At 43.6% G+C, this 26,343-nt stretch overlaps 2 protein-coding genes across 8 annotated transcripts in view; one reads left to right on the plus strand and one right to left on the minus strand.

Annotated features, from left to right (window-relative positions):
* The window catches only part of GPR12 (G protein-coupled receptor 12), a 32,675-nt gene extending 9,206 nt beyond the window's left edge, over positions 1-23,469 (plus strand). The window contains exons 2-5 of one of the 2 annotated variants that reach the window (XR_002433060.1): positions 8,766-8,919; positions 12,148-12,345; positions 12,969-13,062; positions 23,206-23,469. The gene's annotated coding sequence lies outside the window, so the exon portion shown is untranslated. The remainder of the gene's footprint in view (positions 1-8,765; positions 8,920-12,147; positions 12,346-12,968; positions 13,063-23,205) is intronic. The other variant, XR_002433061.1, reaches the window with a different exon arrangement.
* The window catches only part of WASF3 (WAS protein family member 3), a 67,039-nt gene continuing 63,570 nt past the window's right edge, over positions 22,875-26,343 (minus strand). For all 6 annotated transcript variants that reach the window (XM_021378954.1, XM_021378958.1, XM_021378935.1 and 3 more), the window contains one exon: positions 22,875-25,536. In XM_021378954.1, the coding sequence (XP_021234629.1) occupies positions 25,379-25,536 (158 nt within the window). In that variant the 3' untranslated portion in view covers positions 22,875-25,378. The remainder of the gene's footprint in view (positions 25,537-26,343) is intronic.

Consider the following 26,343-nt stretch of genomic DNA (forward strand, 5'->3'; position numbering starts at 1 on the left):
GTTTCTCACAGAAAAAGGAAGTCTAACTGCATATGGTGAAGACTCTGTCCTTCAACAATCTACTGTAGAAAATGGAGTGACCTCATACTTCCAAGAGATAGACTCCCACAAAATAGATTTGTTTTAAAAAAATAACATCAGGAAGCACTTGTTTACTGAGCAGGTGATGCCCACAGATACTGGCACATGCTGCCCACAGGCTGTGGAATCTCCTCCTTGGGGATCTTCACTTGGACCTGGGCATGGGCGCCCTGCTCTGGTGTCCCTGCATGAGCAGGGGTTGGGCCAGGTGACCTCCAGAGGTCCCTAACCACCTCTGTCATTCTGTGTGATTGTGAATTCTCATGTCTTTAATTTGGATATCCTATCTTTGGAATTTACAGGTGTTTTCTACGTGGCCACATCTAGGACAGAGTACAAGAGGGTTGTTTACCACTAACATCAGCCTATAGAGCAGTTACATGTTCCTGTGCACCACCTTTCCCTGTTCTCTCTCTCTCTGTCTTTCATAAATGCTTTGGAAACAGGACTGCATGGATCACGAGTCTGAACAACAGCCTGCTGAGTCATCTGACACAGGTGCACATTTTATGCTGACTGACGCTAACCTGCAGGGTACTGCAGTATCTGAAAATTCTTATGTATTTATTTTTAAAGGGCACACCAAATACATATGTGCTTCAGAAGCATTCTGGGAAAAGACAGTACAGAACCACAGTAAGAATGAGGTTGAAAGGAACCTCTGGAAGCCATTTGCTCACATCTCTGCTCCAGCAGGGACGCCCAGAGCAGGGTGCCCAGGGCCATGCCCATGTGATTTTGGAAGGTCCCCAAGGAGGAGACTCCGCACCCTCAGGGCAGCCTGTGCCCGTGCTCTGTCACCTGCACAGCACGGCAGCGCTCCTGGTGCTCAGAGGGAACCGCCTGTGTGTCAATGCGTGCCCGTGGCCTCTGGTCCTGACACTGGGCACACTGAGAAGAACCTGGCTCTGGCCTCTTGGCACCCTCCCTTTAGGTACTGATAGACATCAGTGAGATTCCCCTGAGCCTTTTCTTCTCCAATCTGAGCAGTCCCAGCTCTCTCAGCTTTTCCTTATAAGACTTGTAAAGTTTGGGACCAAGGTATGGAGCTATTTATGCTTTGATTAGTTTTGGTTCCCACTGAAGTTTTGTCTTACTGCAGCATGTGTTAAGATGAAACTCACCAAAATAATAGGGAATTCAGTTTCCTCTGCATTCAAGGATGAGTTGTTATTCTACAGAACACAAATGAAAGCAGCATGAGCTGGGCCTCTGGAAACAGAGATAGCCGTGTCCCTTTTGTGTCCCTGTGAAGCTCAGGAAGTTGTGCTCCATCCGTGGTTTTTTGCTTTGCTGCTCTTTGGTTCCACTGTGACAGCTTACTCCCTCAGTACGTGAGCCGCACTCAGTCCTTCTTGTCGTGCCCCTGCCCAACAGAGCTCACAAGAAAATGGCACGCAGGTAGGGCTTTGCTTTCAGTGTTAATCCCAGGGTCAAAGCATGCTGGTTTTGAAAGCAGGCTTTGCTAGCAGAAGAGATCTTTCTGATTACATGATATGAAATAGCCTTCTTCCTTTAAACCGAACTTCATCTCTTTTCTTTTGCATTTCCCATTCATTGCAAGCAGAGGCTGCCTTTAGTCTGAGAGGAGGGGAATAACTCACTCTGTAGGAAGTTAGCACACCCCAGCATGCAGCTTTTTAAACAGCTGCTGTCCCAGAGCACACTGAAGGCACGGTACTGCTCCTGGACTCAGGCTGGTCCCACAGGTTAACCTGACCAGAAGCAGGATGTAGTTTTCCAAAATCTGGAAACAGTGCTTGTGATTTGTGCCAATAGCATGGAATGGGTATTGCAGCTGAAAAGACAGGTAAATGGATTACGTACGCAGCAAAGCATTCAGGCAGTCTCTAGGGCTACTTGCCTGTGCTTAAATGTTTTTTCCATTGCAGCTGATAGCGGTCCCATGTGTGTTTGAAGGAGGAGAACATGGACTCTTCTAAGAAAAGGGCTTCCTCCTTTGTGTCTTTATTTCTAGAAGTAGCCACGTTATACTTCTATCCATTGTTCATGCCTACATCTTTTTAGTCTAAAAGCTACGTCACGTTGTCCTTTTTTGGTCTAGGCTTTATTGTCACAGCCAAAACCTACAGAAGTTGATTGTAAATGTGTTTACAAAGGAATTTCCTAGAATGTTATAACTGTGCCTCTGAAATAAAGCTCTAAAACTCTGTGTTTCTCTCCAGGCCATGGAATTTAGGATACCCTGGGCCGGTAGAACCACTCATAGTTTTCTAGGCCTACTAACAAGACCCCTACTTTCTTTCTATTGCCAAATACAACTGAAAATAACCTATGGTTTACCATGCCCATCTATGAATTTTTAGAGAGCTTTTCCCAGGAGACGCTACACACTTCATGCAAACTCCCAGTACTCCTGAGTGCAGTGTGGTTCCATTTGGAATTCTAAAAGCTTTTGCAAAAGCAGCTGCACAGGGATTGTTTTCACTCTACACATCCCATTAGGAGACAAATGGCTTTAAAACAATAATTTGAATTCTGCGTGTTGTGCTTTCATACGAGGACCAGTTACTGGTTTAGGACGTAGAGGCCTGTGGTTATTTCTTATACTAGTTAGGTTTTTTGCTTTAACTGTGGTTGAAGCTTGAACCATAGCTTGCCAGTATATAAAATCATTCTAAAGGGAAGCAAAACATCTTTGCCTCAGTTTCCCTTAAGATTAAAGCTTTGGATTGCAACCTACAGAGCTTCTTGTTGTATACAAGATAGTCATTTAATGCACTTTATTTAAAAAAAGGCACAAATTATTTTGTTTATAAAATGTTACAATTGCACTATGCTGTAAGCATCAGTTACAAAATACGAACTGTACAGTTTTGTAGTCAACATTGTAAGTGTTTAGTCATAAATGATTGAAACGATGACATGTTTCAGTTAAATGTTAATTTTATATGTGGTATATGTAACCATAAATAAATTTTCCTTTCTAAAAAAAAAAAAAAGGATTGTTCGTTTAATTGAATTTCACATTTCAAATATCATAAAACTGTATTCTTCCAAAATATAAAATTGTGTTCTAATACAAAGAGATGGCAGAAGATAGCTACTAACTAAATTGGGAGAGGGGGTAATTTCAGATGTGCAGACTTCAGCTGAACTTCTGTTGATCCCCTGACACCATGGAAGGAAATAGCAGGAACTCCAGTTTTCTGCAGAAAGTCTGAAAGAAGAGCTTAAAGGAGTTCTAGAATGTTGAGTTGTGCCAAAGCACCCTTTCAACTTTACCTTTTTAATCCAAATTAATTAATTTCTACTTCTTTTCTGGCCCTCTGCCATTTTTTTTCATTGTATACGCTCAGTTTTTGGTGAAGAAAATTCAGCTGCCATGTAGGGGATATGCTACGTGGATGTTTCAGTTCAGTTAGTGATCACTGACTGGGGTAGATAAGAGTTGAAAGAAACTGCGTTAACTTGAATTCTTTTCTTAGTTACACTTGGTGTGATTTTCCAGTGAAATAGCTCCAAATCAGGTGCACGATCCATTCTGTGTTTCCAGTGTGACTCTGACAGACAAAAAGAAAATGGTGAACTGTCTCATTTTCAGAGAAAGAGAGTGCACGTGCGTGAGTGTGTATTTTGAATTATTTTCTTGAGTGCCCATCTTATTTTTCAGGCACACACATTGATGGAAAGAGCTACATCTCTAACTTTAAAGCTGACTATTCCATATTGTAGTCAATGAAAACTTGACTTCTGAAATTATCTAGTGACTGACACGTTCAGGTAAGTAGTGGAGAGCGAGGCTGTACTATGGAGGTCTGCAGTCCTGCTGCTCAGCTGTATCTTCTGCCTCCCCAGCTGGAGGAAATCCCAGTGATATTTGCTCACACCAGACACAGCTCTCCTGTCCAGCTCTCGCATCAGACACGTGGGCACGAGCTGCTTACTCTAGAAAAAAAGAAATTGATATAATGGATGGGAGCAGGGGGCAAGCTGGGGCATGCCAGTTTCTCTTTCTGCAGTTAAACTACAGCCACTACTGCAGCACAATAGTGATAAGGATGTATTGGATACACAGGTTTTATTTAGCTAAACATCAACAGCAGCTACACCAATTTAGACCTCTGGACTCTACCATCAACCAATTACTAAACTGGAAATTGAATAAAAATTAATGGGAAGAAACAATAGGGAGGGAGGAGAAATAAATATTTCATCTAACAGAGAAGCCACATTGTGTCATAAACCACATTACAATAAATATGGAAAGCAGTATATAATACACTGATATCAAATGAATTCTGTAAAGGTAGAGGCTTGGTTCTTGAATATCTTGTTCTCCTTTACACATTTTTCTCTGTCTTTGCTGGTAGAGACAGCAGGAAGAAGAAAAAGGCTGAGATTCAACACATAATTATCAAATAAATGCTCTGTAACAACAGCTATTTATTAAAATTCAGCACCCTTAGAAGAGAAGCAGTAATATCCATTTCAATGAGGTAATGCTGTAAGGATGAATTCTGCTTCTAATAAAAGGAGCAGCTAGAATGGTGAATGGCTGGCAGGCAGCTCTCAGATTCCTCTAAGACCCCCAATAATGCATCTCAAATAAATGTATTCTTCCTCTCAAAAAAGGCTGAGAGGATATCAAAAAGAGTGTGAGATTAAGCAAGAGGTTAAGAAGGCTGTTAGAAGCAAAATGTCCAAAATGAAAAGACCTCTGACTAGTTAAATGTATCGTCCTAATAAGGTGAAACGTACAAGACTCTGAAGAGCACAACATGTCCAAGCATAAAGAAATTTCTAATAAAAACTATGGCAAGCAGGAAGCTTGCCCAGACAGTCTGTGGATACAGAAAGTGCTTTACAAAAAACGGGCAGTCACAAAAAAGCTGTGTAGGAAAGTAAAATTAATTACTTGCATTGATTCTTTTTAAAAGAGACTTGGAAATCTTCACACGTTGGGTACTTCCATTACAGAGAGAAGAGTCTGAAGAGTTGCCTGCTGGGGCAGCAGGAAGATGGCTCAAGGCTAAGCTCACTGAGCAGGGTGGGAGAAACACCGGCTGAAATGGGAGAAGTTGTTCAGCATGACACTTAATGGTGTAAGCAAGTTAGGCAATGCCGCAAAGAGTGGCTGGAATTTACAGAAGGGTAAGGGGAGTTTCGTGGGAAGCAACCAAACTTTGCAGGTCATTGAGGAGTGATGCTGGGAATCTTTTGATACTGGAGTCTTACAGGCCCAACGCTGCCTCAGTGAGCACCTCAGTAGTACTGTAGAAGGCTGAAATGACCTAGGTAACAGTACTGAAATAATAATTGGTGTATACACGTGTCAAAATGGGAACCAATAGTGAAATAGTAGTTAGGGTCAGGTTGTATGGGAGGAGGCTGGGGTGGAGAAAGTGGGCAGGACAAATGAATGGTGAAAAAGATGGTGAAGAAGCATGAAAATGGACAACACCATTCACATCACATTGCTAGGGCTGTCTGAAGGTCTCCTTGGGCAACCCTGTGCATGACCACGAGTCTAAAGTAGCAGTCTCACATGAAAATCTCATCAGGAGGGCAAAGCAGCTGACAAAATCAATAAATCAAATAATAGTAAAAACCTGCCAAATCTTAATGGTACTCAGCCAGAATTGTAAAGGGATTCCTTTTAAAATAATGGAATAATGGTGTTAAGGAACTGGTAGAAATCCTGGCTGCATCTTTGTCGAGAACTGAAGGCACTGGCAATGCCTGGATCCCCAGTAGCAACTTGTGCCTCCTTTCCAAACGTGTAGCATTGATGCACTGGGGTTGGATATCAGGTATTTTTGTCAGCTGCATCTGGAGCTAAACAGAGGGAAATGGATGAATTGTTAATCGTGGATATACAACCAAAAACTTTCGTGGCCAATACTAGTAAGTGTGTTTATAAGGATAAAGTAATTGGAAGCTATTTGTCCGTCAGGCACATCGAATAATTGCCATGCTGTAGTAAACAAAAGAAAATGTTGTTGCATTAGGCTCACTAGCTGAAATTAAAGCTATAGTTAGTGTGGCCCTTTGGTTCAAGGACACTCAGCTGCAGTGTTGCAGGTGCATGTGCCTGTTCCTACATTCTTATGTGTCTGTAGGCCGGAGACGGGCTGCTGGCTGGGTGGACATTTGGACGAAGTAGAGCACATGTCTTTTTACTAAGTGGTTGTGAATGGCTCTATTTATAGCAGGAAACCAGAGGGCGCCTACAACCTCACCGCTGTCCCACGGCCTGAATTTCAATATCTGTTCAAAGTGTGAGGCCTGTGCACTCAGTGGGTATTTTACCCTCATCACTTGAAAACTATATAAGAAATACCATTGATCTTTTATGTACGCCAAAGACAATTCCATTTGCAGATACTCAGGTTTTTAAAAGCTTCCAAATCATATCCACCTTTTAAAGTTATTTTTAAATGGTCCTAAGTAAATCTTTGCAGAACTGCTTTTGAAGCCAGCAACTCAACCCCTTCAGCCCATAGCCAAAATCTATATATCTGCCAAAACATTTTATCCTTTTACTTTGCATTAAGTTGTGCTAATTGTAAAGATTGCCTTTCAACTCAGTGGGTTCTTTATCTGGCAACAAAAGGTATTTTGCTGTACGGGGACACTTCCTTCCCATCGGTGGCCTAGCAGAACTGGTTTCATCTTTATTTTTTATCATGACATACGAGGTCTAAATCACGCTTGACAGAGAGCCTAAATAAACATGTTTATAAGATGCAGTGAGTTTGCCATCGTTATCATTTTGGTCTGTCAAGCTCAAGTGCGTTCTCTTAGGATTTTCAGGACAAGAATCATCACACTCCAGATCATTCCGCTTACAGGGCAAGGGATGCAGAAAGACACAGAGAATGTAGCAAGTTAGGGTAAGAGAGCCTGTCCTCACAGCCCCAAAGTCTCAGGCTCTAGATGGGCCAGTTTTACTCAGCAGAAAAAGATTTCCTTCCTGACACCAAAGCGAGTGGTCAGTAAGATGCCCTGCTCTTGAGAGAGAAGCAAGGGCAGGCAAGCTTCCACTCTGCTCTCCCAGGTCCTGCACACCCCGTGGGCTCACTCCTGGCTCCGTTCCTCTGCAGACACAGCTGAGTGCACTGCTTGGCGAGGCAGTGTGTGGGCCGTGCAGGCAGGGCCAGGCAGCAGCAGCCGCTCACCTCGCCTTAATGTTTTGGCTGCCTCTGCAGTCTGGATGTTGAAATAGACTGTAGGATTTATTGTCAGTGCTGGATTCCCAATCCCTTCAGACAGCTTTCTGGGAGAACTAATAAAGCAGATGGTTTTGTTGTTGTGGTTGATGATTGCTTTTTTATTTTTAATTAAGCAGCATATTTTCAGTCCCCGTAGTTCTCTGTGCCGAGGCTGGTTTTGTGTTTGCTTTTTTTCCTTCTCGGGAGAAGTCACAGAAAAATGTCACGACCCCTTAATGCTCAGTCCATTTCAGTCATCAGGCTCTTCCTGGCCAGGGCTACTCTGCCTTCGGCCGGGCACGGCTTTGCCAAAACTGTCACCGATGGCAGCGCTCGGCCTTAGATCACTGCAGCCCCCTGCGTCTGCCACCACAGTTTTCACAAGCTAGCTCAGGCTGGCCCAGTTTTCACCAGGAATGGCAGCAGCCCTCCTCAGATGGCAGCAGTGACCTACCTCTGCTCCCCACCATGCATTTGCTAAACTTGGTCTTCTCTGCTCGCAGAAGGGGAGCCTGGATTGGGGCCCCAGGGTGCTGGTTGCTGCTGGTAGTGGTCAGAGAGCCTGATCTCTCACTTGTGACACCAGCTAGGGAGCAGGTGCAGAGACAGACACTTACCTGTCCAGGATGTGTTCGCTGCTCAAACGCCTGTGATGGATCTCCTGTGGGGAGAAGTCACCAGGCTCAGTGGACGTGTCGCAGGGCAGACTTGTCCCATGGATGTGCAGCTTGGCAGTGCTGGTGGAAACACGTACACAGCAGAGCCACAGTAGCTGTTGGATTTCCAGCTCGCGTCAACTCGTTGTTTTCTTCACATTTACTCTTAATTTGTCTTACCACGGAATGTATTCTTCTCCAGAGATGAGACGAAGCATTTGTCAGAGCCCAGTACTCCCCTGTATTCCGTTCAGCATCTTTCTGCTTCTACTTGATTCTATTAAAGGCTGTTTTAATGAGCACACATTGAACATACACGTCCCTCTCCAGAGATCTAAGCAGTGGAATCTCCATCTTTTCCACTGCTTCACAAAGTGATGCTACACCTTGTTTTAGTCAAGTTAAAAACAGAACAAAATGCTGCTGTTTCCCTTTCAATCATCTCACCCTCAGCAGTGATTTGCAAGACGACTGTTGCTTTTTCCTCCACTTAGAAGTTATTTTTTACACCATTTAAATGACAGCTTAATCATACGATAAAGGACTTCCCGAAGCACAGGTCTTTTCCATGTGTCAAAATATCTGTGGATTCCGTATTTAACATCAGACAGAATTGTGCTGCAGCAGTAGGCACAGCGTCCCTGATTATTATATCACTGTGGAGAGCGCTTCCTTCTGGAAAGCAGTTCTGAGATAAAAGTCAGCAGGGCACTGATCCTCACAGTGGAAACCAGCAGGAAGAATCCGTAGCAGCAGCCACGTACCTCGAAGGATGTCAGTGCACACGGAAAGGTGAGGCCATACGCAGAATGATTCAGGCCATTTGTGACAAAGAAGTGATATTTTTTTTCAGAGATGAGGAATCCTTGGCAAGCACGTGTAAAGCACTTCACAGCAGATGGCAACACGAGCAGAAAGAGGTCCCGTGAAGCACACGGGAAACACAAGGATCTGCTGCTCGTCCTTCTTGCTTGCCTGCCCTAGTACTCACTGCGAGAAAGCGGCAGGTAAGGGCAGCTTACTCTGCGTGTTTGTGGGATGAATGCCTAGCAGGAATTAATACAGTAAGTTTAACATCTTTCTTTTTTAAAGTTTTGAACAGTTTCCACTCCTGCAAACGACAGGTTCCGCCACATTGCTTTTGTGTCGCCCTGTCAGTCCCTTACATCATCTAGAAGAGCACACCACCACGTGCTAGTTTTAAAGCCTAACAACTTAAAATGACCATGTCCACCTTGCGGGATGGTGTCAACCTTTTGGTGATGCAGAAGCAAATGTCAATGTAAAAAGGAGCCAGTAATGTGAAAGGCTTCCAGTAACAGGCTGCAGGAAAGAAACTGATGCTTTGTGGGTCCTGTGGGGCTTTGTGTTCTGGGCACTCTCTTCCATTGTGTGCTGCAGACATGCCTCCAGTCCCAGCTAGTGGAAATGCAACTGGAGCTGCAGCAGCTGGGAGCTTCTGGATCAGGTTAAAGGCCGTAAGAAGTATATGGTTTGCTTGACCTCTTAGTTAATATGGAAGTTACAGAAAGCCTCATGCACAGTAGGGCTTTGCTAATGCAGATGAAGAATGGCTTTATTTTGTTTCTGGTACAGACAGAGCCCAAGAGGTTTTTTTGCAACCAGCATCAGTTGGTTCAACTGCAGCAGAGAGAATATTTCCTGCAGAAAGGTCGAGGACCATTTGCAGCTTTCCAAGTCAAAAACAATCTTTAAAACTCCATCTAAAAAACACCCAGCAGCTGTGTATAGCCCTGTGACTACCCTTGGGTTGCAGCAGCTAACGATGAGAAACAGAACTAGAAACAAAATCCTGCTCAGGAGAGGATATGGGTTTGTTGCTGATGGAAAAAACAGGAGCCCAGTGCTTGACCTCAGGTTGGTTTTGGCTCAGAGAAATTCCACTGCCATTAAGAGAGCAAGTGTGCAAGTAGAAAAGCGCAACTGCACCCAGGCATGCACATCATCGCAGACTGCTAAGACATGGCATTTCAGAAATAAACAGAGTAATGAGCCAGTGTGTGTATTTTGTGAGAGCCTGTCCTCTCTACAGTGAACATTATAAAAGACTTTAGGAAACAACCTCTGGCTCTGCTTTCCCTCTTGTTCTCCATCAGGACCAGCCTGTGAGGTATGGAGATGACATGTGAGATGCCTGTGAGGGGAGACAATGGGAAGCCAGAGGGGTGGTTGGGAAGCAGCCTACAGGAAGGATTTTATTTTGATGCCTGTGCTTTGAGCTGTAGGGAGGGCAAACAGATGGTGAGAAGGGGATACAGTCCCCTAGGCACTGGTAGCCTGAGACAACACCCCACCAACATATAGTACAAATTTAGTAACAGAGAGGAGCTGAGGAGGAGCTTTTAGAATTCCGTAAACTGGAATGGAGAGGGATGGAACAGGCTGCCCAGGGCAGTGGTGGAATCCCCGCTCCTGGTGATATGTAAGAGATACATGGACATGGCACTAAGGGACATGGGGCAGTGATGGGACTCAGTAGGTCGAGCTGAAGGTTGGACTTGGTGATCTTGAAAGTCTTTTCCAACATGAATTCAAAAAAACAGTAGTATCTGTGAACGGTAGCTCTGCCCTCCAGCATACTTGCTGCTCCCAGTTTGGTGTCATCTGTGAGCTTACATGGATCCTGTCCCACCATTCAGGTCACTGATGAAAATGTTAGGCAGTACTGGCCCATGTGTCAGTCTGTGAAGAACAGCTCTTGTCATTAGCTGCCAGCTGGACTTCAAATCAAATGACCCTTCATGCCTGACAGCCTTCCAGACTGCAAGTCCACTCATCCTCTCATACCTTCCTGGAGCATCCAATGGGGACACCATGCTGGAAGCCGCAAGGTTACGACAAGGTTACGAGCCCCACTGCTCTCCCTTATTCCACCACAGAGGTAGCTGTGACCTTGCCAAAGCTGTGCTGCCTGTTCCAGATGCCTTCTGTATTTCCCTGTATTGTTGCCCTTTTTGAAGATGGGCATAAAACCTTTACTTTCCCCAACCAGCAGCATTCAGAGAGGACACTTCCATTTGGGTCTGTGCATTGGTGCTCAATGACAAACACACTTTGGGAACTCAAGGCTGGTTGTCTTGAACCAATTTTAATAAAGTCCTTGAATGCAATGATTTTGCCTTTTTTTTCTCCTTACACTGAGATGAGAATAGTGCTGAACATTGCCACCCAATCTGTTCTCATGCTTGTAAAAGTGTTTTTCTCATCAGAAAGAGTCTGAAAAAGAACATTTATGGGCAGCAAGAGGATGAAGAACACAGGCTATTTCACTTATTCAATGAAAGCTAAAAAGTGACATGAGTATAGTGTGTTAGGAATACCATCTGGAATAAACTGGAGATCTGAGGAGCCCATGAATAAAAAAAAAAATGATGCAAGATGAGCTAATGGATGGAATCTGAAGCAAGTTCAGTCTACTTCAACATCCAGATATGTAAGCATTGGGTGACAGTCCCCAGGAAACGTGGGTTCCCATAGCTGATGACGGCATGGCTTGGGCCATTGGGCTCTGTAGAGGAATAAATGAGTGTAAAATAAAAGAGCCTTTAAAATACTGGTGGTCTGACTTCATGGTTTAATGGCCTTCTCTGGTATAAAATACCAGGAACCAATGACCTACAGTAACATCAGTGCCTCCACAGGCTAAGTACAATGGGCCTCCAGCCTTTTATTTTTTCCACTTACATATGATGCTCTTTGTAATTTCAGGTATTGCAAAAAGAGTTACCATGGGGCACAAGCTTTGGAAATAACATTATTTTAAATTAGTCCGAGGTCTTCCTTGGTCCACAATGTGTTTATGCCCTGCCAGAGGCAGAAATAGCTTTTCAAATTAAAAAATTAACACTTGAGTGTCTGTCTCTGCGGCAGATAGACAAGAACAGGTAGAAAGACAGCATTACAAGTGTGTCCTTTGAGAAACCACACGGATCACAGTCATGCAACTCCAGCCCAAGCTGTAGGGGTACTTGATGTCCTCCAGGCCAGATCATCCAAAACAGTCAAGGGAGGACACTGTCTCTGCAGAGAATTTGGCATGATATACCCTGGTCCTCACCTTAGAATCTAATGTAGATAATCTATACATCATGCAAACTTTAAACATTATCAATTAACCATGATTTTCCAGTCCAGTGAAAATCACCTGGTGGTGTCCGTGTGTTTGGTAGGGACTGACCAACAATTGCTCTGACATTTGGCTCTTCTATTCACAGTGCCAGACTGGAAAAGAGCTGAGTGCACATAAGTGACGTAACTGAGCACAGGCAGAAGGCACAGTTCCTAGGTGAAGCATGGCTTTCCATCTCCAGGACTACCAAAATGGCAACTTCATAATGCTGAATACACAGGGAAGGAAAAGAAAAGAAAAACAAACCAAACAAATCCCGTACACTGCTAGCATTGATGAACAGGTACTGATGTTTATGAAACAAAATTTCTATAGCATCCAGTGTTTTGCTGAACTGTTATATATTCCCTAATACTATTTTCTACATCATCTCCAGCATCTCTGGCATCATGTCTTTAAAAATAATTTTGCTGCAATAATAGAATGAAATACTGGGAACCCACACTTTACAGAAATTCCTCCCTGCCCATTTGACAAATGCCCATGTAACTGCAGCTGTAACTAAAGCTGCTGCTTTAGTGCCCCAGATAACTGCATAAGCCACTTGCGAGGAAGCCTGCTCAGAAACTGCTTTTTAATCTGGTTTTATGCTTTTGTCCCCTTGCCCTTTTTGAAAAGTGGCGCTGAAGGAAATTATGTGACTTGGATCAGGTTGCTTACATCAGCTCCAGAGAACAAGAGTCTGAGCCCTGGGCTCTCTGACCTCAGCTGCACTACTGGCCACCAAAACCCCATCGGTTCAGTAGAGGGCTCCCACTGGGAGGAGACAGAAAGTCACACTGGGAGTGGTGTGCTTACATCACTCTCTGAGTGCACGGGGAAATGAAGGTGGGTGGAACTTCCTATCAGTGTGGAGTGCGTTTCACAACCCCTGAAAGTCTTTCTGATGGAGTTTTTTTTTTTCAGGTTCATTCTTCAATGAATCCTGAATCACTGAAATTACTGGTGGGACAGGAACAGCCAGTACATTGCTAGGGATGTGTCAGGCACACACTTAATGGTAAGCTTGTGTATGTGAGCTCACACAGCACCCAGCATTGCACAGATGTTCATCAGAGAAAGTGGATCCTCTCTAGAAGCTAATGAAAATGCAGCAAAGCGTGTACACTCCTGACATCACATCCTAAGAAAGATTCATTTTTGGGAAAATAGTGCAGGACAGAATGATGAACAGTCTGCTGCATTTCTTGCCACTCGTTCACATGAGTTTTTTTAGGTTTAGATCACTTCAAGAATCATAGAATCACAGAATCACCAAGGTTGGAGAGCACCTCTAAGATCATCCAGTCCAACCATCCACCTACCACCAATATTTCCCCACTAAACCACATCCCTTAACACAACATCTCCACGTTTCTTGAACACCTCTGGGGACAGTGACTCCTCCACCTCACAGGGCAGCCCATTCCAGCGCCTGACCACTCTTTCGGAGAACAACTTGAGGCCATTCCCTCTCATCCTATCATTGTTATCTGGGAGAAGAGGCCAGCTCCCACCTCACCACAACCTCCTTTCAGGCAGCTGTAGAGAGCGACTGAGCCTCTTCTCCAGATTGAACAATCCCCGTTCCCTCAGTTGCTCCCCATCAGACTTGTGCTCCAGAACCCTCACAGCTTCATTGCCCTTCTCTGGACACACTCCAGGGTCTCAATGTCTTTCTTGTAGTGAAGTGCCCCAAACTGAACACAGTACTCAAGGTGCAGCCTCACCAGTGCTGAGTACAGAGGAACTATCACCTCCCTGCTCCTGCTGGCTGCACTACTGTAGAATCCAAACTCTGGGTGTCTCTACAGAACTATCTGTAGGTAAACTGAAGTAAATTACCTTGAAAGAAATCATTCATCAAAATAACTAATTTAATTGGATGCATCTTAAAACACACACACACACACACACACAAAACAAACAAACAAACAAACAAAAAAACCACAAGCCAAACAAAACAGTATCAATCCACTCCCTTTTCCATAAACCATTGATCTGTTCAATGGAATTTGTGGTATCTAAAGCTTTCTTCCACACTTGATTTGCCTAGATAGAGCACAACCAAAGAAATCAAAGGACTTCCCCATGAGTGCATGAAAAATTAAGAAACGAGGAGTATAAGATACAAGCCTTTAAATGCTGCACTAGAGGAGTAGCTTTGCTGAAGAAACACTGCCTGGACATGCATCTGCTGCACATGCAGAAGCTGCACTACAGATGGTTGTCAGTCAAGCTGGCTCAGTTCTCATTTCTGTACTCCAAGAGACTCTGTAGAGAAAACCTTGACCCACAAAAGTCATAATTTTGAATAATTCTCTTGGAAATCAGTGTTCATACTCTGAAAAAGGTAATTTTTCAAGGTATTAAAACAGCCTGCCTGTAGAACCTTCCAAAATTTCATCACGCACCCAGCACTGCCATCCGAATGAGAAGCCCAGCTTGACATTCCTTACAAGGTGAGCTATTTGACAAAGCACAGCAACCCGTGGCTGCCTCCCTTCAGACTAACACCTGAAGAAATGGGCTCTGTCCCTGGTTCCCAGGGCCTTTCCCAAGCACAGCTCATGCTTGCAGAGCAGCATGCAGACACCTGGCCAGGAGTGCCGATGCCCTGGCGCACCATGCTCATTGCGCTCTGCTCCTGTGACTCACCATGAACTGCACAGCATACAATTTTATGTACCAACTGTGGGCATTCAGTCAATCCTAATTGTGTTTCATGTTGTGACAAGCTTTTGGAAAGCGACATTGTTCTGATGGAAATGTTTTCTTTCATTGTCACCTTTCTCATCTGTTCAAGATCAAAGCAAACTGTAGAAAAATAGAGCCTGAAGAACAGAGCTGTGGCAGCAGATTGTTACCCGGTTCCTGCCAGCTCGGAGGAAAGAACAGCAAAATGAAGAGAGAGCAGCTCCCTTCCCAGACACGGTGCAGAGCACTGCTGGGGTTGCACTATGGACAGACCCAGCCCAGCAGGAAGCCGTACTGGGAATGGAGCCATACGCTCCGTGCATGTACTGACAGCATGATCTTTGCTGAAATGACTTCTTTTAACCTAAACCCATTCATTGCTTTAGATCACTGCAGTGTAACACTCAGTGTAGTTTGGTCTACGGCAGATCTCTCTGCTCATGGGAGGACTTTTAAATAAAAAATGGCCAAGGCTCCTGCTCAGGTAGCGTTGATGCCTGCCAATTATCCCTCCAATTTGGGATAGACTGCAGGGATCATCATTCTTTTTTCATGTGTTTATATGGTATCTGGAATTGCAAGCTTCTCGCCATAACCACAAACGCTAATAAAATGGCAACGTCTGCAACACATTTATTGTCCTGAAAGAACAAAAAAACCATCTGGAAACTGCAAATATATCAAGTTTATTAAGAAAGGCAAAACGGATCCTTTTTATGCTGTTAGTACTGTTGGCTTGTAATCTCTTGATGCAGTTTAGACATCACAGAGCTTCCGATTTAATATTCTGCCCAGAGGATGATATAAAAGCCACTATTGATTTCCATTCCCTGTAAGCAGGCTTCATCTCTATGTAAATTAAGGATTCTACAACGTATTTCACATTAAAGATTAGTTGTCATTCCAGTGTAGATCTATTCTTATACCAGCAGGGTGACATATTGACAAGTTCCAGACAATGAAAGGAGTGCTACACTTAAATGATGCTTCAAAAAGCATCAGTTGCCTTTGTCGTTTGAGGGGAAGAATTATCCCCATTTTCTTCCACTGGAGAGGGACAGCGGAAGATGCCAACATCTTCCATCTACCAACCATTCAAATCCTTCAAGTATCTGGAGAAGTTCCAGAAGTGAGAGAGGGAAAAAAGAAGCAATATAAATGCACCAGGATCCTTCGCACAGTACAAATCCAACATGTCAGCTGGCTTCTCCCTTAAGAGAATGCTTCTCCTGCATTCTTTGGGAGTAGGGAACGGAGGCACTGCAAGTGAGCTCCAACTGTGCCTCACTGAGGGCGTTTCCTAGGAGCTCCTCCCTCGGACATCGGGAACCATTTGCTTTCTCGGAGTGACAGTGGAGGCAGTGACAGGAGCCAATGCTGATCAGTCACTGTACTTCAGGAACTTAGACCCATCTTGGAGACCCTTGTCACGTGCTGGAGAACAGCCTTAGCAGTGACACCAAAGACTGGTACAGTTCTGGTGTGACCTGCACATCTAAAGTCCCTTCCAACCTGAACTATCCTGGGATTCTATGAAGGTGGAGCACTTTGCCTCTCCAGTCCTTTTCTAATATGCAGACACACAACTCTCCCCTCTCCCTCGAACAATGGCCCTCTCAAGCCAATCGGGTTATTGCTCATTAGGCTGCTGAGGTAGGAAATTCTAGGGGACCTCCTTTAGCAGGGGGCTGGACTAGATGATCTCCAGAAGTCTCTTCCAACCACTGCAATTCTGTGAAATCTCTGAGCATAGCAAAATTCACTGCACTTCTGCAAGGCTAGACAGAAGCCACCAAGGTTTTCTGGTTTGGGCACATTCACCTCAGCTACAGCCATTGAAAGTCTACTGTGCAAATGCAGTATGCACAACTAATTATGTCAGTGATTTTTATTACTGCGTAACAGAAGAAAAGCAGCACACCCACTGCCAGCCATGCACAACCTCCCCTGCAGAAAGAGGAAACTCCACCATTTTTAACTCAGTCATTACTGAGCAGTAATCTATACTCAGCAGCACTGAGTATAGATGCTCATCTTCCCTAGAGTTCAAGCATATAGCCCAGGATCTTCACCCCTTAGAGCTATCAAATCAGTGCAGCAGAGCTCACAAAAGATCTTGTGCTCGCAGCTGAGTTTATTTTTGCTTCAGAACCTCCACAGCCAAGGAAGGGTTCCTTGTGGGGATGAGGTTAGATGTATGTGGCTTTAGTGAGACAATCAACAATTTTAAGGATACTGAAATCTCACCAGGTTACGTAGAAATGCTTACTCTGTAGTTGCAAAGGAGAACATACTGATGACATTGAGTGTTCGGGGAATAGTGGAATGCATGAATCTGCATATCTTCGTCTCTCTTGCGAGTTATCATAGAGATTAATCTTAATTAGAATAAGCTCTTAAGATTTCCTCTTTTGTCCACTGGAGGTCAGTATCCTACAGAAATACAGTTCCTCTTACCTGGTGTAAGGGTTTGCAGAGGAGAACAATCTTGTAGCAGCATCTGATTTTTCTGTCATAGGATTTTAAGGCTTCTGGTACAGTGAAATGAAGACAGAAGCCTAGTCTGGGTCCAGCACTGCCAAGGGAACATCTCCCTTTGCACTTCCCTTCTCAATCAAGCTGGCATTTTACTAATGTCGCATGAAGAATTCAATGAACTGCACACTTCCTCTTTTCCGAGGTGCCAAGCAGGCTCCAGCAGGACAGAGGCTGCAGGGCTCCTCTCAGCTCTCCTTCCATAGCTGCAGAGCTGTGCAGCCCAATGCCTTGCTCCCCCCACGTACATCAGCACCCCCCTGGGCAGGGAATTCCTACCTGCTGAAAAAGCGTGCTCAAATATTTTCACCGTTACTGCATTACCTGGCCTTGTATTTTAAACAAACGCTAAAGCGTAGCTGCCCGATGATAGATTTCTTACTGCCTAGTTAATCCTACTTGGCTCATTTTGTAGGATTAGCTCCAGAGCCTCCGGCTGGTTGGGCTGCTACACAAGCTGCAGGAGAGCTCTGCTGCACCACACAGTTTTCAAAAACCCATCAGCAATGCTTTGTCATCAATCACCAGCACCTTGCCAGGTGCATCAAAGAGGTGGCTTTGTGCCTCTCCACAGCTTAGCGACCTATAATGCTGAAGAATCACAATAGTAGATGAAAGTGCATGTGTCCTGGAAGCATAAATGGATGTGCAAACAGCTGCTGGGCAGTCCTGCTCGTAGCGCAGCCACCTTTCAGGCACTGTCCATTTTAGCTTGGATCACAAGCACTTCTGAGGAAAACCTCCTGCTTGTTCTCAGCTTTACCCTTGCCTTCCCACTACTTCTCCATTGCCATTGCACTTCTGCTTCTTGATCTAACAAACTTTGCTGGACAGCACTGGGATCTCTGTTGGCATTCAGCATACAGAGGGATGAGAATAAATGGTCATCTCTCCCCCCACAAAAAAAGAACAACAACAAAAAAAACTAGATAGAAGCAATTCCTGCAGCAGACTGATAATTACTGTATTTGTGCAAATCTCACAACCAGAAGCGTTAGATTGAGAGTTGCGCTTTATGAATGCGTCAAGTATACTTCATGGGAGGTTCATGTTGGATAGTAGGAAAAAATTCTCAGAAAGAGCAGTGAGGCACTGGCACAGGCTGCCCAGGGAGGTGCTGCAGTCACCGTCCCTGGAGGTGCTCAAGAAACATAGAGATGTGGCACTGAGGGACGCGGTCAGTGGGGGGATGGGCTGGGGTTGGACTGATGATCTTAGTGGTCTTTTCCAATGTTAATGATTTTATCATTCTGTGTTTTACCCACAAACTCCTTAAATATCCTTCCACCTTGAACCCACGCTTTTCTTTCTGCACAGAAGACACTCCTGGTTCACTGGACTCCTTTTAACAGTTCTTGTATTCATGAATTTTAAAGGAGATCTATTTATCATTTAAATGTCATGTTAAGTCTACTCATCCTAATCCGGTAGCAAGGCACTGCCAGCGCTGTTTGCACTCTCACGTCTCATCTGATCAATGAAGGAAATAAAAGCTGAAGCAGGCAAATGGATGGACTGAAAAGAAAGGTCATCACATACTGGAACTGATAAGGTGAAGAAAATAAAATATGTAAGGTAATCTCCAGGGAAAAGGTTAAAACTCCTCACCATCCATAGAGGGGTTCTGTATGGAGATGGAGTGAAACAAAGAATTATCATCAATTATTCACTGAAACATCTCTCATTCTTCAGCATAGTAAGGATCTTTTTCCCCCATCTCTGTCCTAAAATTTCTATTCTCCTACCTCCCTTTTAAGAGAGAAAAGAATCCCACAAACCTGCAGTGTTATGCTCCCCATTTAGGGGAGGCACCTTGTACTTAATGCTTTTTCTTAGGTACCGCAGTAAGAAAAAAGCAACAGTACAGTTAGACAACCCCCACGTCTCTTATTTGAAATAATTCTAGCTGTTTGCAGCTGCCTTGCGCTTTGGTATATTTTAACAAGATTTGAAAATCCCTAAAGTGAGGATTTATTATCTCTTTCAGCCAAGAATGAAGTAAATCTATCATGCCGTATAAATAATTCATATAGATTCTAGAAACATAGCAAGGAATATAGGTCAGGAGGGGCATCACAGGAGAGGGACAGAACGTCCTTTACTTGGAGCATGTGGCAGATCTAAATTCTGTTTCCTTAGACAGACTACGTCAACTGAAAGAATGAAGATGGCTCTTAAATCATTTACAAAGCAAAGGGTGACTTGACAGTCACTGGGGATTTTGAAGAGAATACAGAGGATGAAAGAAACTATAACTTCTTTTCCAGATAAGAATTTGTCTGAGGTAAGCCAGCTGGATATGAAGAAGGTGATCTTGAGTATCTTCAGAAAAAGGCTTGAAATGTGGCGGGGGGTTGGAACTAGATGATCTTTGAGGTCCCTTCCAACCCAAGTCATTCTATGATTCTACGATGGTGATTTCCAGCCATTAAGGCAAATCAGTGATCCATCAAATGAAGCAATGAGCCAGGCAGGAGGATCCACACGTTAAGTGAAACTCCAAATGCTCCCAGGAACCACTCCATTCTCTTTTATAAATAATTCAGAGCTGGGCGTATGCATTTCAGTTTAAAACACCGAGGTATACCACTTTATACATCACATACCTTAGCATAAAGAAGTTCTCTAGTCACAACCAAATATTCTGATGAACGTCTAAGGGAGAACTTCACAGCAGACCAAGAGCCTGGTAAGTGCTGTAAACAAAGCCTCCAAACATTTGCTAGTCAGGATGCGTCATAAAAAAGAAATTGCACAGAAATACATCTGTGAGGAAGCTTCTACAGAAAGTCTGGGCAATGTCTCTTTAGTAGTCATTCTGAGAACATAAAACACACAGGAAAATTCTTGCTTTAATACAGAAATAACATTCACAACATATTGATAATAAGTTTAGCCAGATGCTTGAAAGCAACACAAGAAAACATTCTAGAAATCATGTGATGTTTGGAAGGAAAAAAAAAAAAAAAAAAAAAAAACAGAGCAGAAGAATGAACTGATGCAGGTATAGCTGAAAACAGCACAAGAGCAGGCCAGGTATGAACAAACCTGAAAGCATGCCCCACGTGAAGCCAAGGCGAGGCCTTCCTTGACGGAATGAGCAGCAGTTTGGGAAAGATTCATGTTTCAGCACTGAGTTAAGTCTAGGATAAAGAATCCTGCATCTGTCGGCATCATCCTCAGTGGAGGAGAAAAGCCTTTGTAGCTGGAAACGGCATCCCTTGGAACACCCGCTGTTCGGTCACTGTGCTGATAACACAAATCTATCCGAGGGAAAGAAACCCCAGCCAGCCAAGCAACCAAACCAAAAACCCTGCTGCAGCAGTGAATGGGAATATCCTTGGCTGATAACACAAACTATTACAAAATTTGAAAGAAAACAGAGAAGGATGCAGAGGGATATGCTGATACGCAATGCTTTATTGCCTCCTGCTGTTGTACGTATAATACACGTGGTTCTAACACTAAGGGGGTTAAGCAGACATCTCGCCGGCCTGCCACCACCAGTATCTGCAGGGCAGACTCTATACTGGTTGGCTGCCACTGGTACCAAGAACTTGGCGGAGACTGACTGGCTGCCTGCCCCAGTAACGCAAGAACCTCTCCTTTAAACTGATGAGTTTGAGCTCTGCTCCGTGCACATTCTCTGGGATCAGTAGAACTTACACAGAAGCGCTGGAGCTTTTGCATTACCCCATCTCTTTCAGTATACTCAGTAGGATCCCTGCCTCAAAGTAGTAGTGGGAGAAACTGCCCACTACTAACTGGTCTGGTCTGAGAGTAACTTTGCCAGACGCCTGGCCCTCTCTTCCTTCACCCATCCTTCATTACACTGCACAAGTGACTGCTGAGCAGGGCAGACAGACGTGTCACCTCTCCAGGTCGCTCAGCCTTTTCCACCAGTAACACACTGTTGTACCACGTAAGAACTAAGACAAGCTGTTAAGACGCCTAAGAAACAGTTGCCCTGAGCTCGAATCTCCAAAGTACTTTGCATGTGGCCTCTCACCGTGAGCAAAGTACAGCTAATCAGATAAGAACTTCTTTATTCATCTGCAATGTTAAGAATTAATCTCCAAAGAGACTACTATATTTAGCTAAGATTCTCTTAAAGGCTACTTGTTCTCTTACGTAGCTGAAAAAATGCCTGATCCAGCACAAACACATGAGGTTGCTTTCCATATGTATGAGCACACACTCATGTCACCCACAGACAAGAACACATTGCTCCAGAGAAAACAAAAGATATTTGACAGCACATGAGAAATCACTCCTTGCCTCCAGCTATTACTAGAGAAGACAAATATAAAATTCCTTCCTCCTATTCTATGCCAAATATTTTTTTCCAGTGGCCCAAGTCTTTCTATTTCCCTGTACAAAGAAAAGGGATGGTTGATTGGAAACCTACAGCGAGTCCTTCTAAAGCACCCACACTTCCTTTCAAGTCCCAGAGAACTAAGCTCACCACTGAACAACCTTCAGTCACTCCTATTTTGCAGCCGATCCAGGGCCTGATGGGCTCCAGCAGGGATCATCCTTTATTTCCATTCCCCATGCATCGCTGGTCACACCAACAGCGCTTCAGGACATGAATACAAAGCCACCCCAAGATCCTGCTGAAACTCCACGGGTGCGCAAACGTGCATGTGTGCATGCGTACCTATGTACGTACTGGTAGTGGAAAGGACTCCAACTCAGACTTCATACACATCAGCCAAAAAAAGAACTGTGAGCCAGAGGGACTGGAATTTTCAGCTGAACAGAGTCAAGAAGAGCTCCTTTTCCTAGGAAACAAGCACACCTAAGATGCGTAAGTAAATCTATTTAATGTGCAATAGGCTACTCCAGGTTACAGAATCAGCTTACGCAAGCTCTTCCCAAAATGATGGGAAGCCTCTACTGTTACCATATGAGGTTTTAAATCTGTTAAAAGATTAAATTAAAAATATTATTGTAGTAGGTACGTATGAGCTTGCATTTGTACAATAGTGTGTTTGGCATCAATAATCCACAAAGATCCTTACAAAAGGGGGGAGGGGGAAGGGGCTGGTAGTACCGCTTCCTGCCCTGCTCCTTCTGAGAGCCAAGGTGTTGTTTACTGTCTTTCACTGAAAATAAAGCTACCTGGAGGGAAGATAACAAGAGCTTACACTGGCCAAGAACTGTTAAGTTAGAGTTTGAATCAAGGCTGCAAAATAAGGAAAAACAACGTAAGTTAGGAGTAGCAGCAGTGCCTGAAGGAAGTCTGCTTTTCACTGAATCACAGAATGGCCTGGGTTGAAAAGGACCTCAAAGATCATCAAGTCTCAACCCCCCTGCCAAGTGCAGGGTCGCCAACCACTAGACCAGGCTGCCCAGAGCCACATCCAGCCTGGCCTTGAATGCCTCCAGGGACGGGGCATCCACAACCTCCCTGGGGAACCTGTTCCAGTGTGTCACCACCCTCTAAGTGAGGTTTTTGCGGACTCCAGCTGACGTCCCAGGAAAATCGTGGCTCCTGAGATCACAGGTAGCATTTGGAAATGTTACATTTTCATTTCAGTTATTTAACAGGAAGGAATGAAGATTAATAGCAAAATCTTAATAATCTAAGGAAAGAAAGACAGGCTCAAAAGTGAGATTTTATTCATGTTTGTTAGTTATTCACAACCCAAAGTATGATAAAACTGATAAAAACAGCCTAGAATGTTAGTTTACATCACTAAATTCAATTCACATTTGTATTAATAAAATACTGAAAGGAAAATGACAACACTGCAGGTTCAGGAAAACAGGGGGGCTACTGTGACTGAAAAATCTACACCATCTTAACCGGTCACAACTGATTGCTTGTCTCATGTTTATTATTTAAAAACAACACAAATTACAAAACTCTTGATACACCCAAGCCTCTGTGCTCATAAAATATATCTTCTGTCATATCAAATTTCAGTAGAATGGAAAGAAAGGACTGCTGGGATATTTCATTGCAACATGTATTACGAGAGTACCGAGAGCACTCCCCCACCTGCACAGCAACGTAGCACTGCAGCCTGAGTCGCGCTTCCATCCAACTCACGTGAAGAATCATTTTGCAAGCTGCTCTGCAAGTGCATCACTACGATCAGAACTAACCCCTTGTCATGCATTAGTCGGCACCATCATCAAGCTGTGGCCTAAATTCTGCCCTGTGTGCACACAGACCTCAGGCTCCAGAGCGCAAAATAAAGCAAAATTGAGCTCTGTATTTAAGGCGAAGACAATCGGATCCAACACACTGCAATGAGTGCCTTCAGCTGCCGCCACTAAACGGGAGCTGTAGCTGCTCCCCGTTATGCAGAGATTGGTTCTACTTGGTATGATAAATCTTCGGTATCGATACTGAGGCAGCACATGGCCACCCCACCATAAAAACAACCGGCCCAGACTGAAAAGTCATACGCAGATTAAACAGCAGGGAAATAGCCAGTAGCTTCATGCAAACATCATGTCAGACTGTTACATTCTCAAGAATAAAACTGGTAACTGTGTAAACACGGGTGAGATGTCTTTTATTTCTTCTTTTTATTTCTTCATTTCACGTACTTTTTTCCCCCTTCTTTGTTACTTTTAAGAACAGATGGGGTCTCACAGAACAAAGGAGCTTTAACAAATGTTCAGACCTGGAATTACAGACTTCTGTTACAAAGATTAAAACTGCAATCTGTTAAGGAAAGAATTCTTCTTCCTCTTCCTAATACGCCTTTAAAAGCCCCATTAGGCCAAGCAGCAGCCCAACTCTCAGTCCAGAAGAAAAAAACATTTTAATACTGTACTGAGAAAAAAACATGAATTATTTTCAGAGAAAACAGAAACAGCCAAAGCAGACTGTATGTCAGCAACCCTACCAAGGGGAAGAGAAAAAGAATGAATATAGATGGCATAGTACCATTGCCACTGAAACTGCTTTAACTGCCAAATGTTACAGAGATGCAATGTACTAGGCAGGAAATACATTCAGAATAATGGTAGCTTTGGGTAAGTGCGCTACGGGAAACTGAAAACAATCTCTCATGACTATACATACACAAATCAATAAACAAACAAAAAACTTATTTACAAGCACTTGTACCTACAGGCACAAGGACCAAGTTTAATACTTGTGAAATGCATCCGACTGCTAGATCTAGACCGACAAAGTTCCATTCTTTAGTAACAATACTGTTACCTTTTCTACGCTGGAATAACCGTGTTGTTTCCATCACGTCTATCCTGAAATCTTTGTGTCTAATTGATCCACATCATGCAACTGAAAAGCTGTACAGGTGTTTTAACTTTATTTTGTAACATGGGCACACATTCACTACCTACGTGAGACTTCCCAGCACCCTACCCAACAAGCTGCCAGCAACCTAGAGCTATTACTGTTACAAACTTATCCAGTCTGCTCACCATGTTAATTTTGGTATCAAGGGGATTCACTCTTCAAAGTATACATTTCATTATCTGCTACATTTTTAAGATTAAAAAAAAGAGGTTAAATTGTATAAAATCAAGTCTGTATGCAAAAATCTAAGCCCAGTAGTGCTTAAAAATAGACTAAGTAGGTATTTAGCTACTGTCTGTCTACTGCACTTTAACATGGGCATAATTAGCATCTAATAAAAAGCTAAAAGTTGTATAATTATGGAACAACGCTTCATCCAGTTATATAGTGAACCGACCTTGAAGACTAACAAGCAGACCAATTCACAAGTACCTACGTTGTTTACATAATTCAAGGAATAAGATGCAAAGTCAAAAAATATATTTTACCCCTCAAAAGATCAGGAAAGTAAAATAAAATGCTGGTTCTGTAACAGTGCAACAACTGCAGCATGTTTTGCACGCAGCACGATTTGCTACATTTAGTGGCACTTAAGTATTATGCGGTAAATACTGAAAGTAAGACAAGTTTCTGATCTGCATAAGCATAATCACATTATTACCAGAGTTGCTAAGCTACAGCATTCTGAATAATATCAATTCAATTTTAGCATTTCGATCACTAGCCTTAATACACATCAACATCCTGCTTTACATCTTGCTATCAAAGCAATCGCTGAAGCCAAGTACTTTGTGAACGTGCCACTGCGCTCAGACCAGCTTCAATCTGACCAATCATTCTCATCAAATTCTGAATCATCATCAGAATCACTGTACTCCACAGCAATGCGTCTTGAAAGGATGGTTGCCACATCATTCCCAACAGGTTCTCGCTTCGCTTCTTGCTCACGTTGCTCTTGCACCTTTTTCAGCTGTATTCCTGTGGAGATTAAGTTTTTCCAGATTAAGTTTTCAAACCTCTTTAATTTCTTATTTCACATATTCAAAAAGGAAATCAAAGAAACCACTGAATTAGAGTGCCCTCCTGAGCAAGGAAGAGACAAAGACAAAAAAAAAAAAAAAAGGCAGACTTGACTCCATTCTCAAAGAGTTGAGTTCTTCTAGACTTATCATAGAATGGCTTGGGTTAGAAGAGACCTTAAAGATCACCTAACTCCAACTCCCCTGCCGCTGGCAGGGTTACCAACCACTAAATCAGGCTGCCCAGGGCCCCATCCAACCTGGCCCTGAACACCTCCAGGGATGGGGCGCCCACAGTTCTCTGGGCAGCCTGTGCCAGTGCCTCACCATCCTCTGAGTAAAGAATTTCTTCCCAGCATCTAACTAACTCAAATCTCCCCTCTTCTAGTTTAAAATGATTCCCCTTTATCCTATCAGTATCTGCCCATGCAAGAAGTCAGTCTCCCTCCTGTTTATAAGCTCCCTTTACGTACCAGAAGGCCGCAATGAGGCCGCCCTGGAGCCTTCTCTTCTCCAGGCTGAACAACATGGCAATAATATACAAGACCTAAGTATGTAAGACTGTACGTATCCTTCTGATCTGAAAAGGAAAGTTTTCACAAGTGCACTTGGAAACAGCAGTAGAACTACTCCATAGTGTAAACAAAGTCAAGAGTAGCTATTAGTCACTGATTAAAATTCACTGGGCTGGAACCTGGTGTCGGATACCTCCGTTCTGAATAGAACCAAATAATCTGTGTACTTCTAATGGAGCATTGCACATAAT

This window comes from Numida meleagris, chromosome 1 (assembly GCF_002078875.1).
Source record: "Numida meleagris isolate 19003 breed g44 Domestic line chromosome 1, NumMel1.0, whole genome shotgun sequence".
Classification (NCBI taxonomy): domain Eukaryota; kingdom Metazoa; phylum Chordata; class Aves; order Galliformes; family Numididae; genus Numida; species Numida meleagris.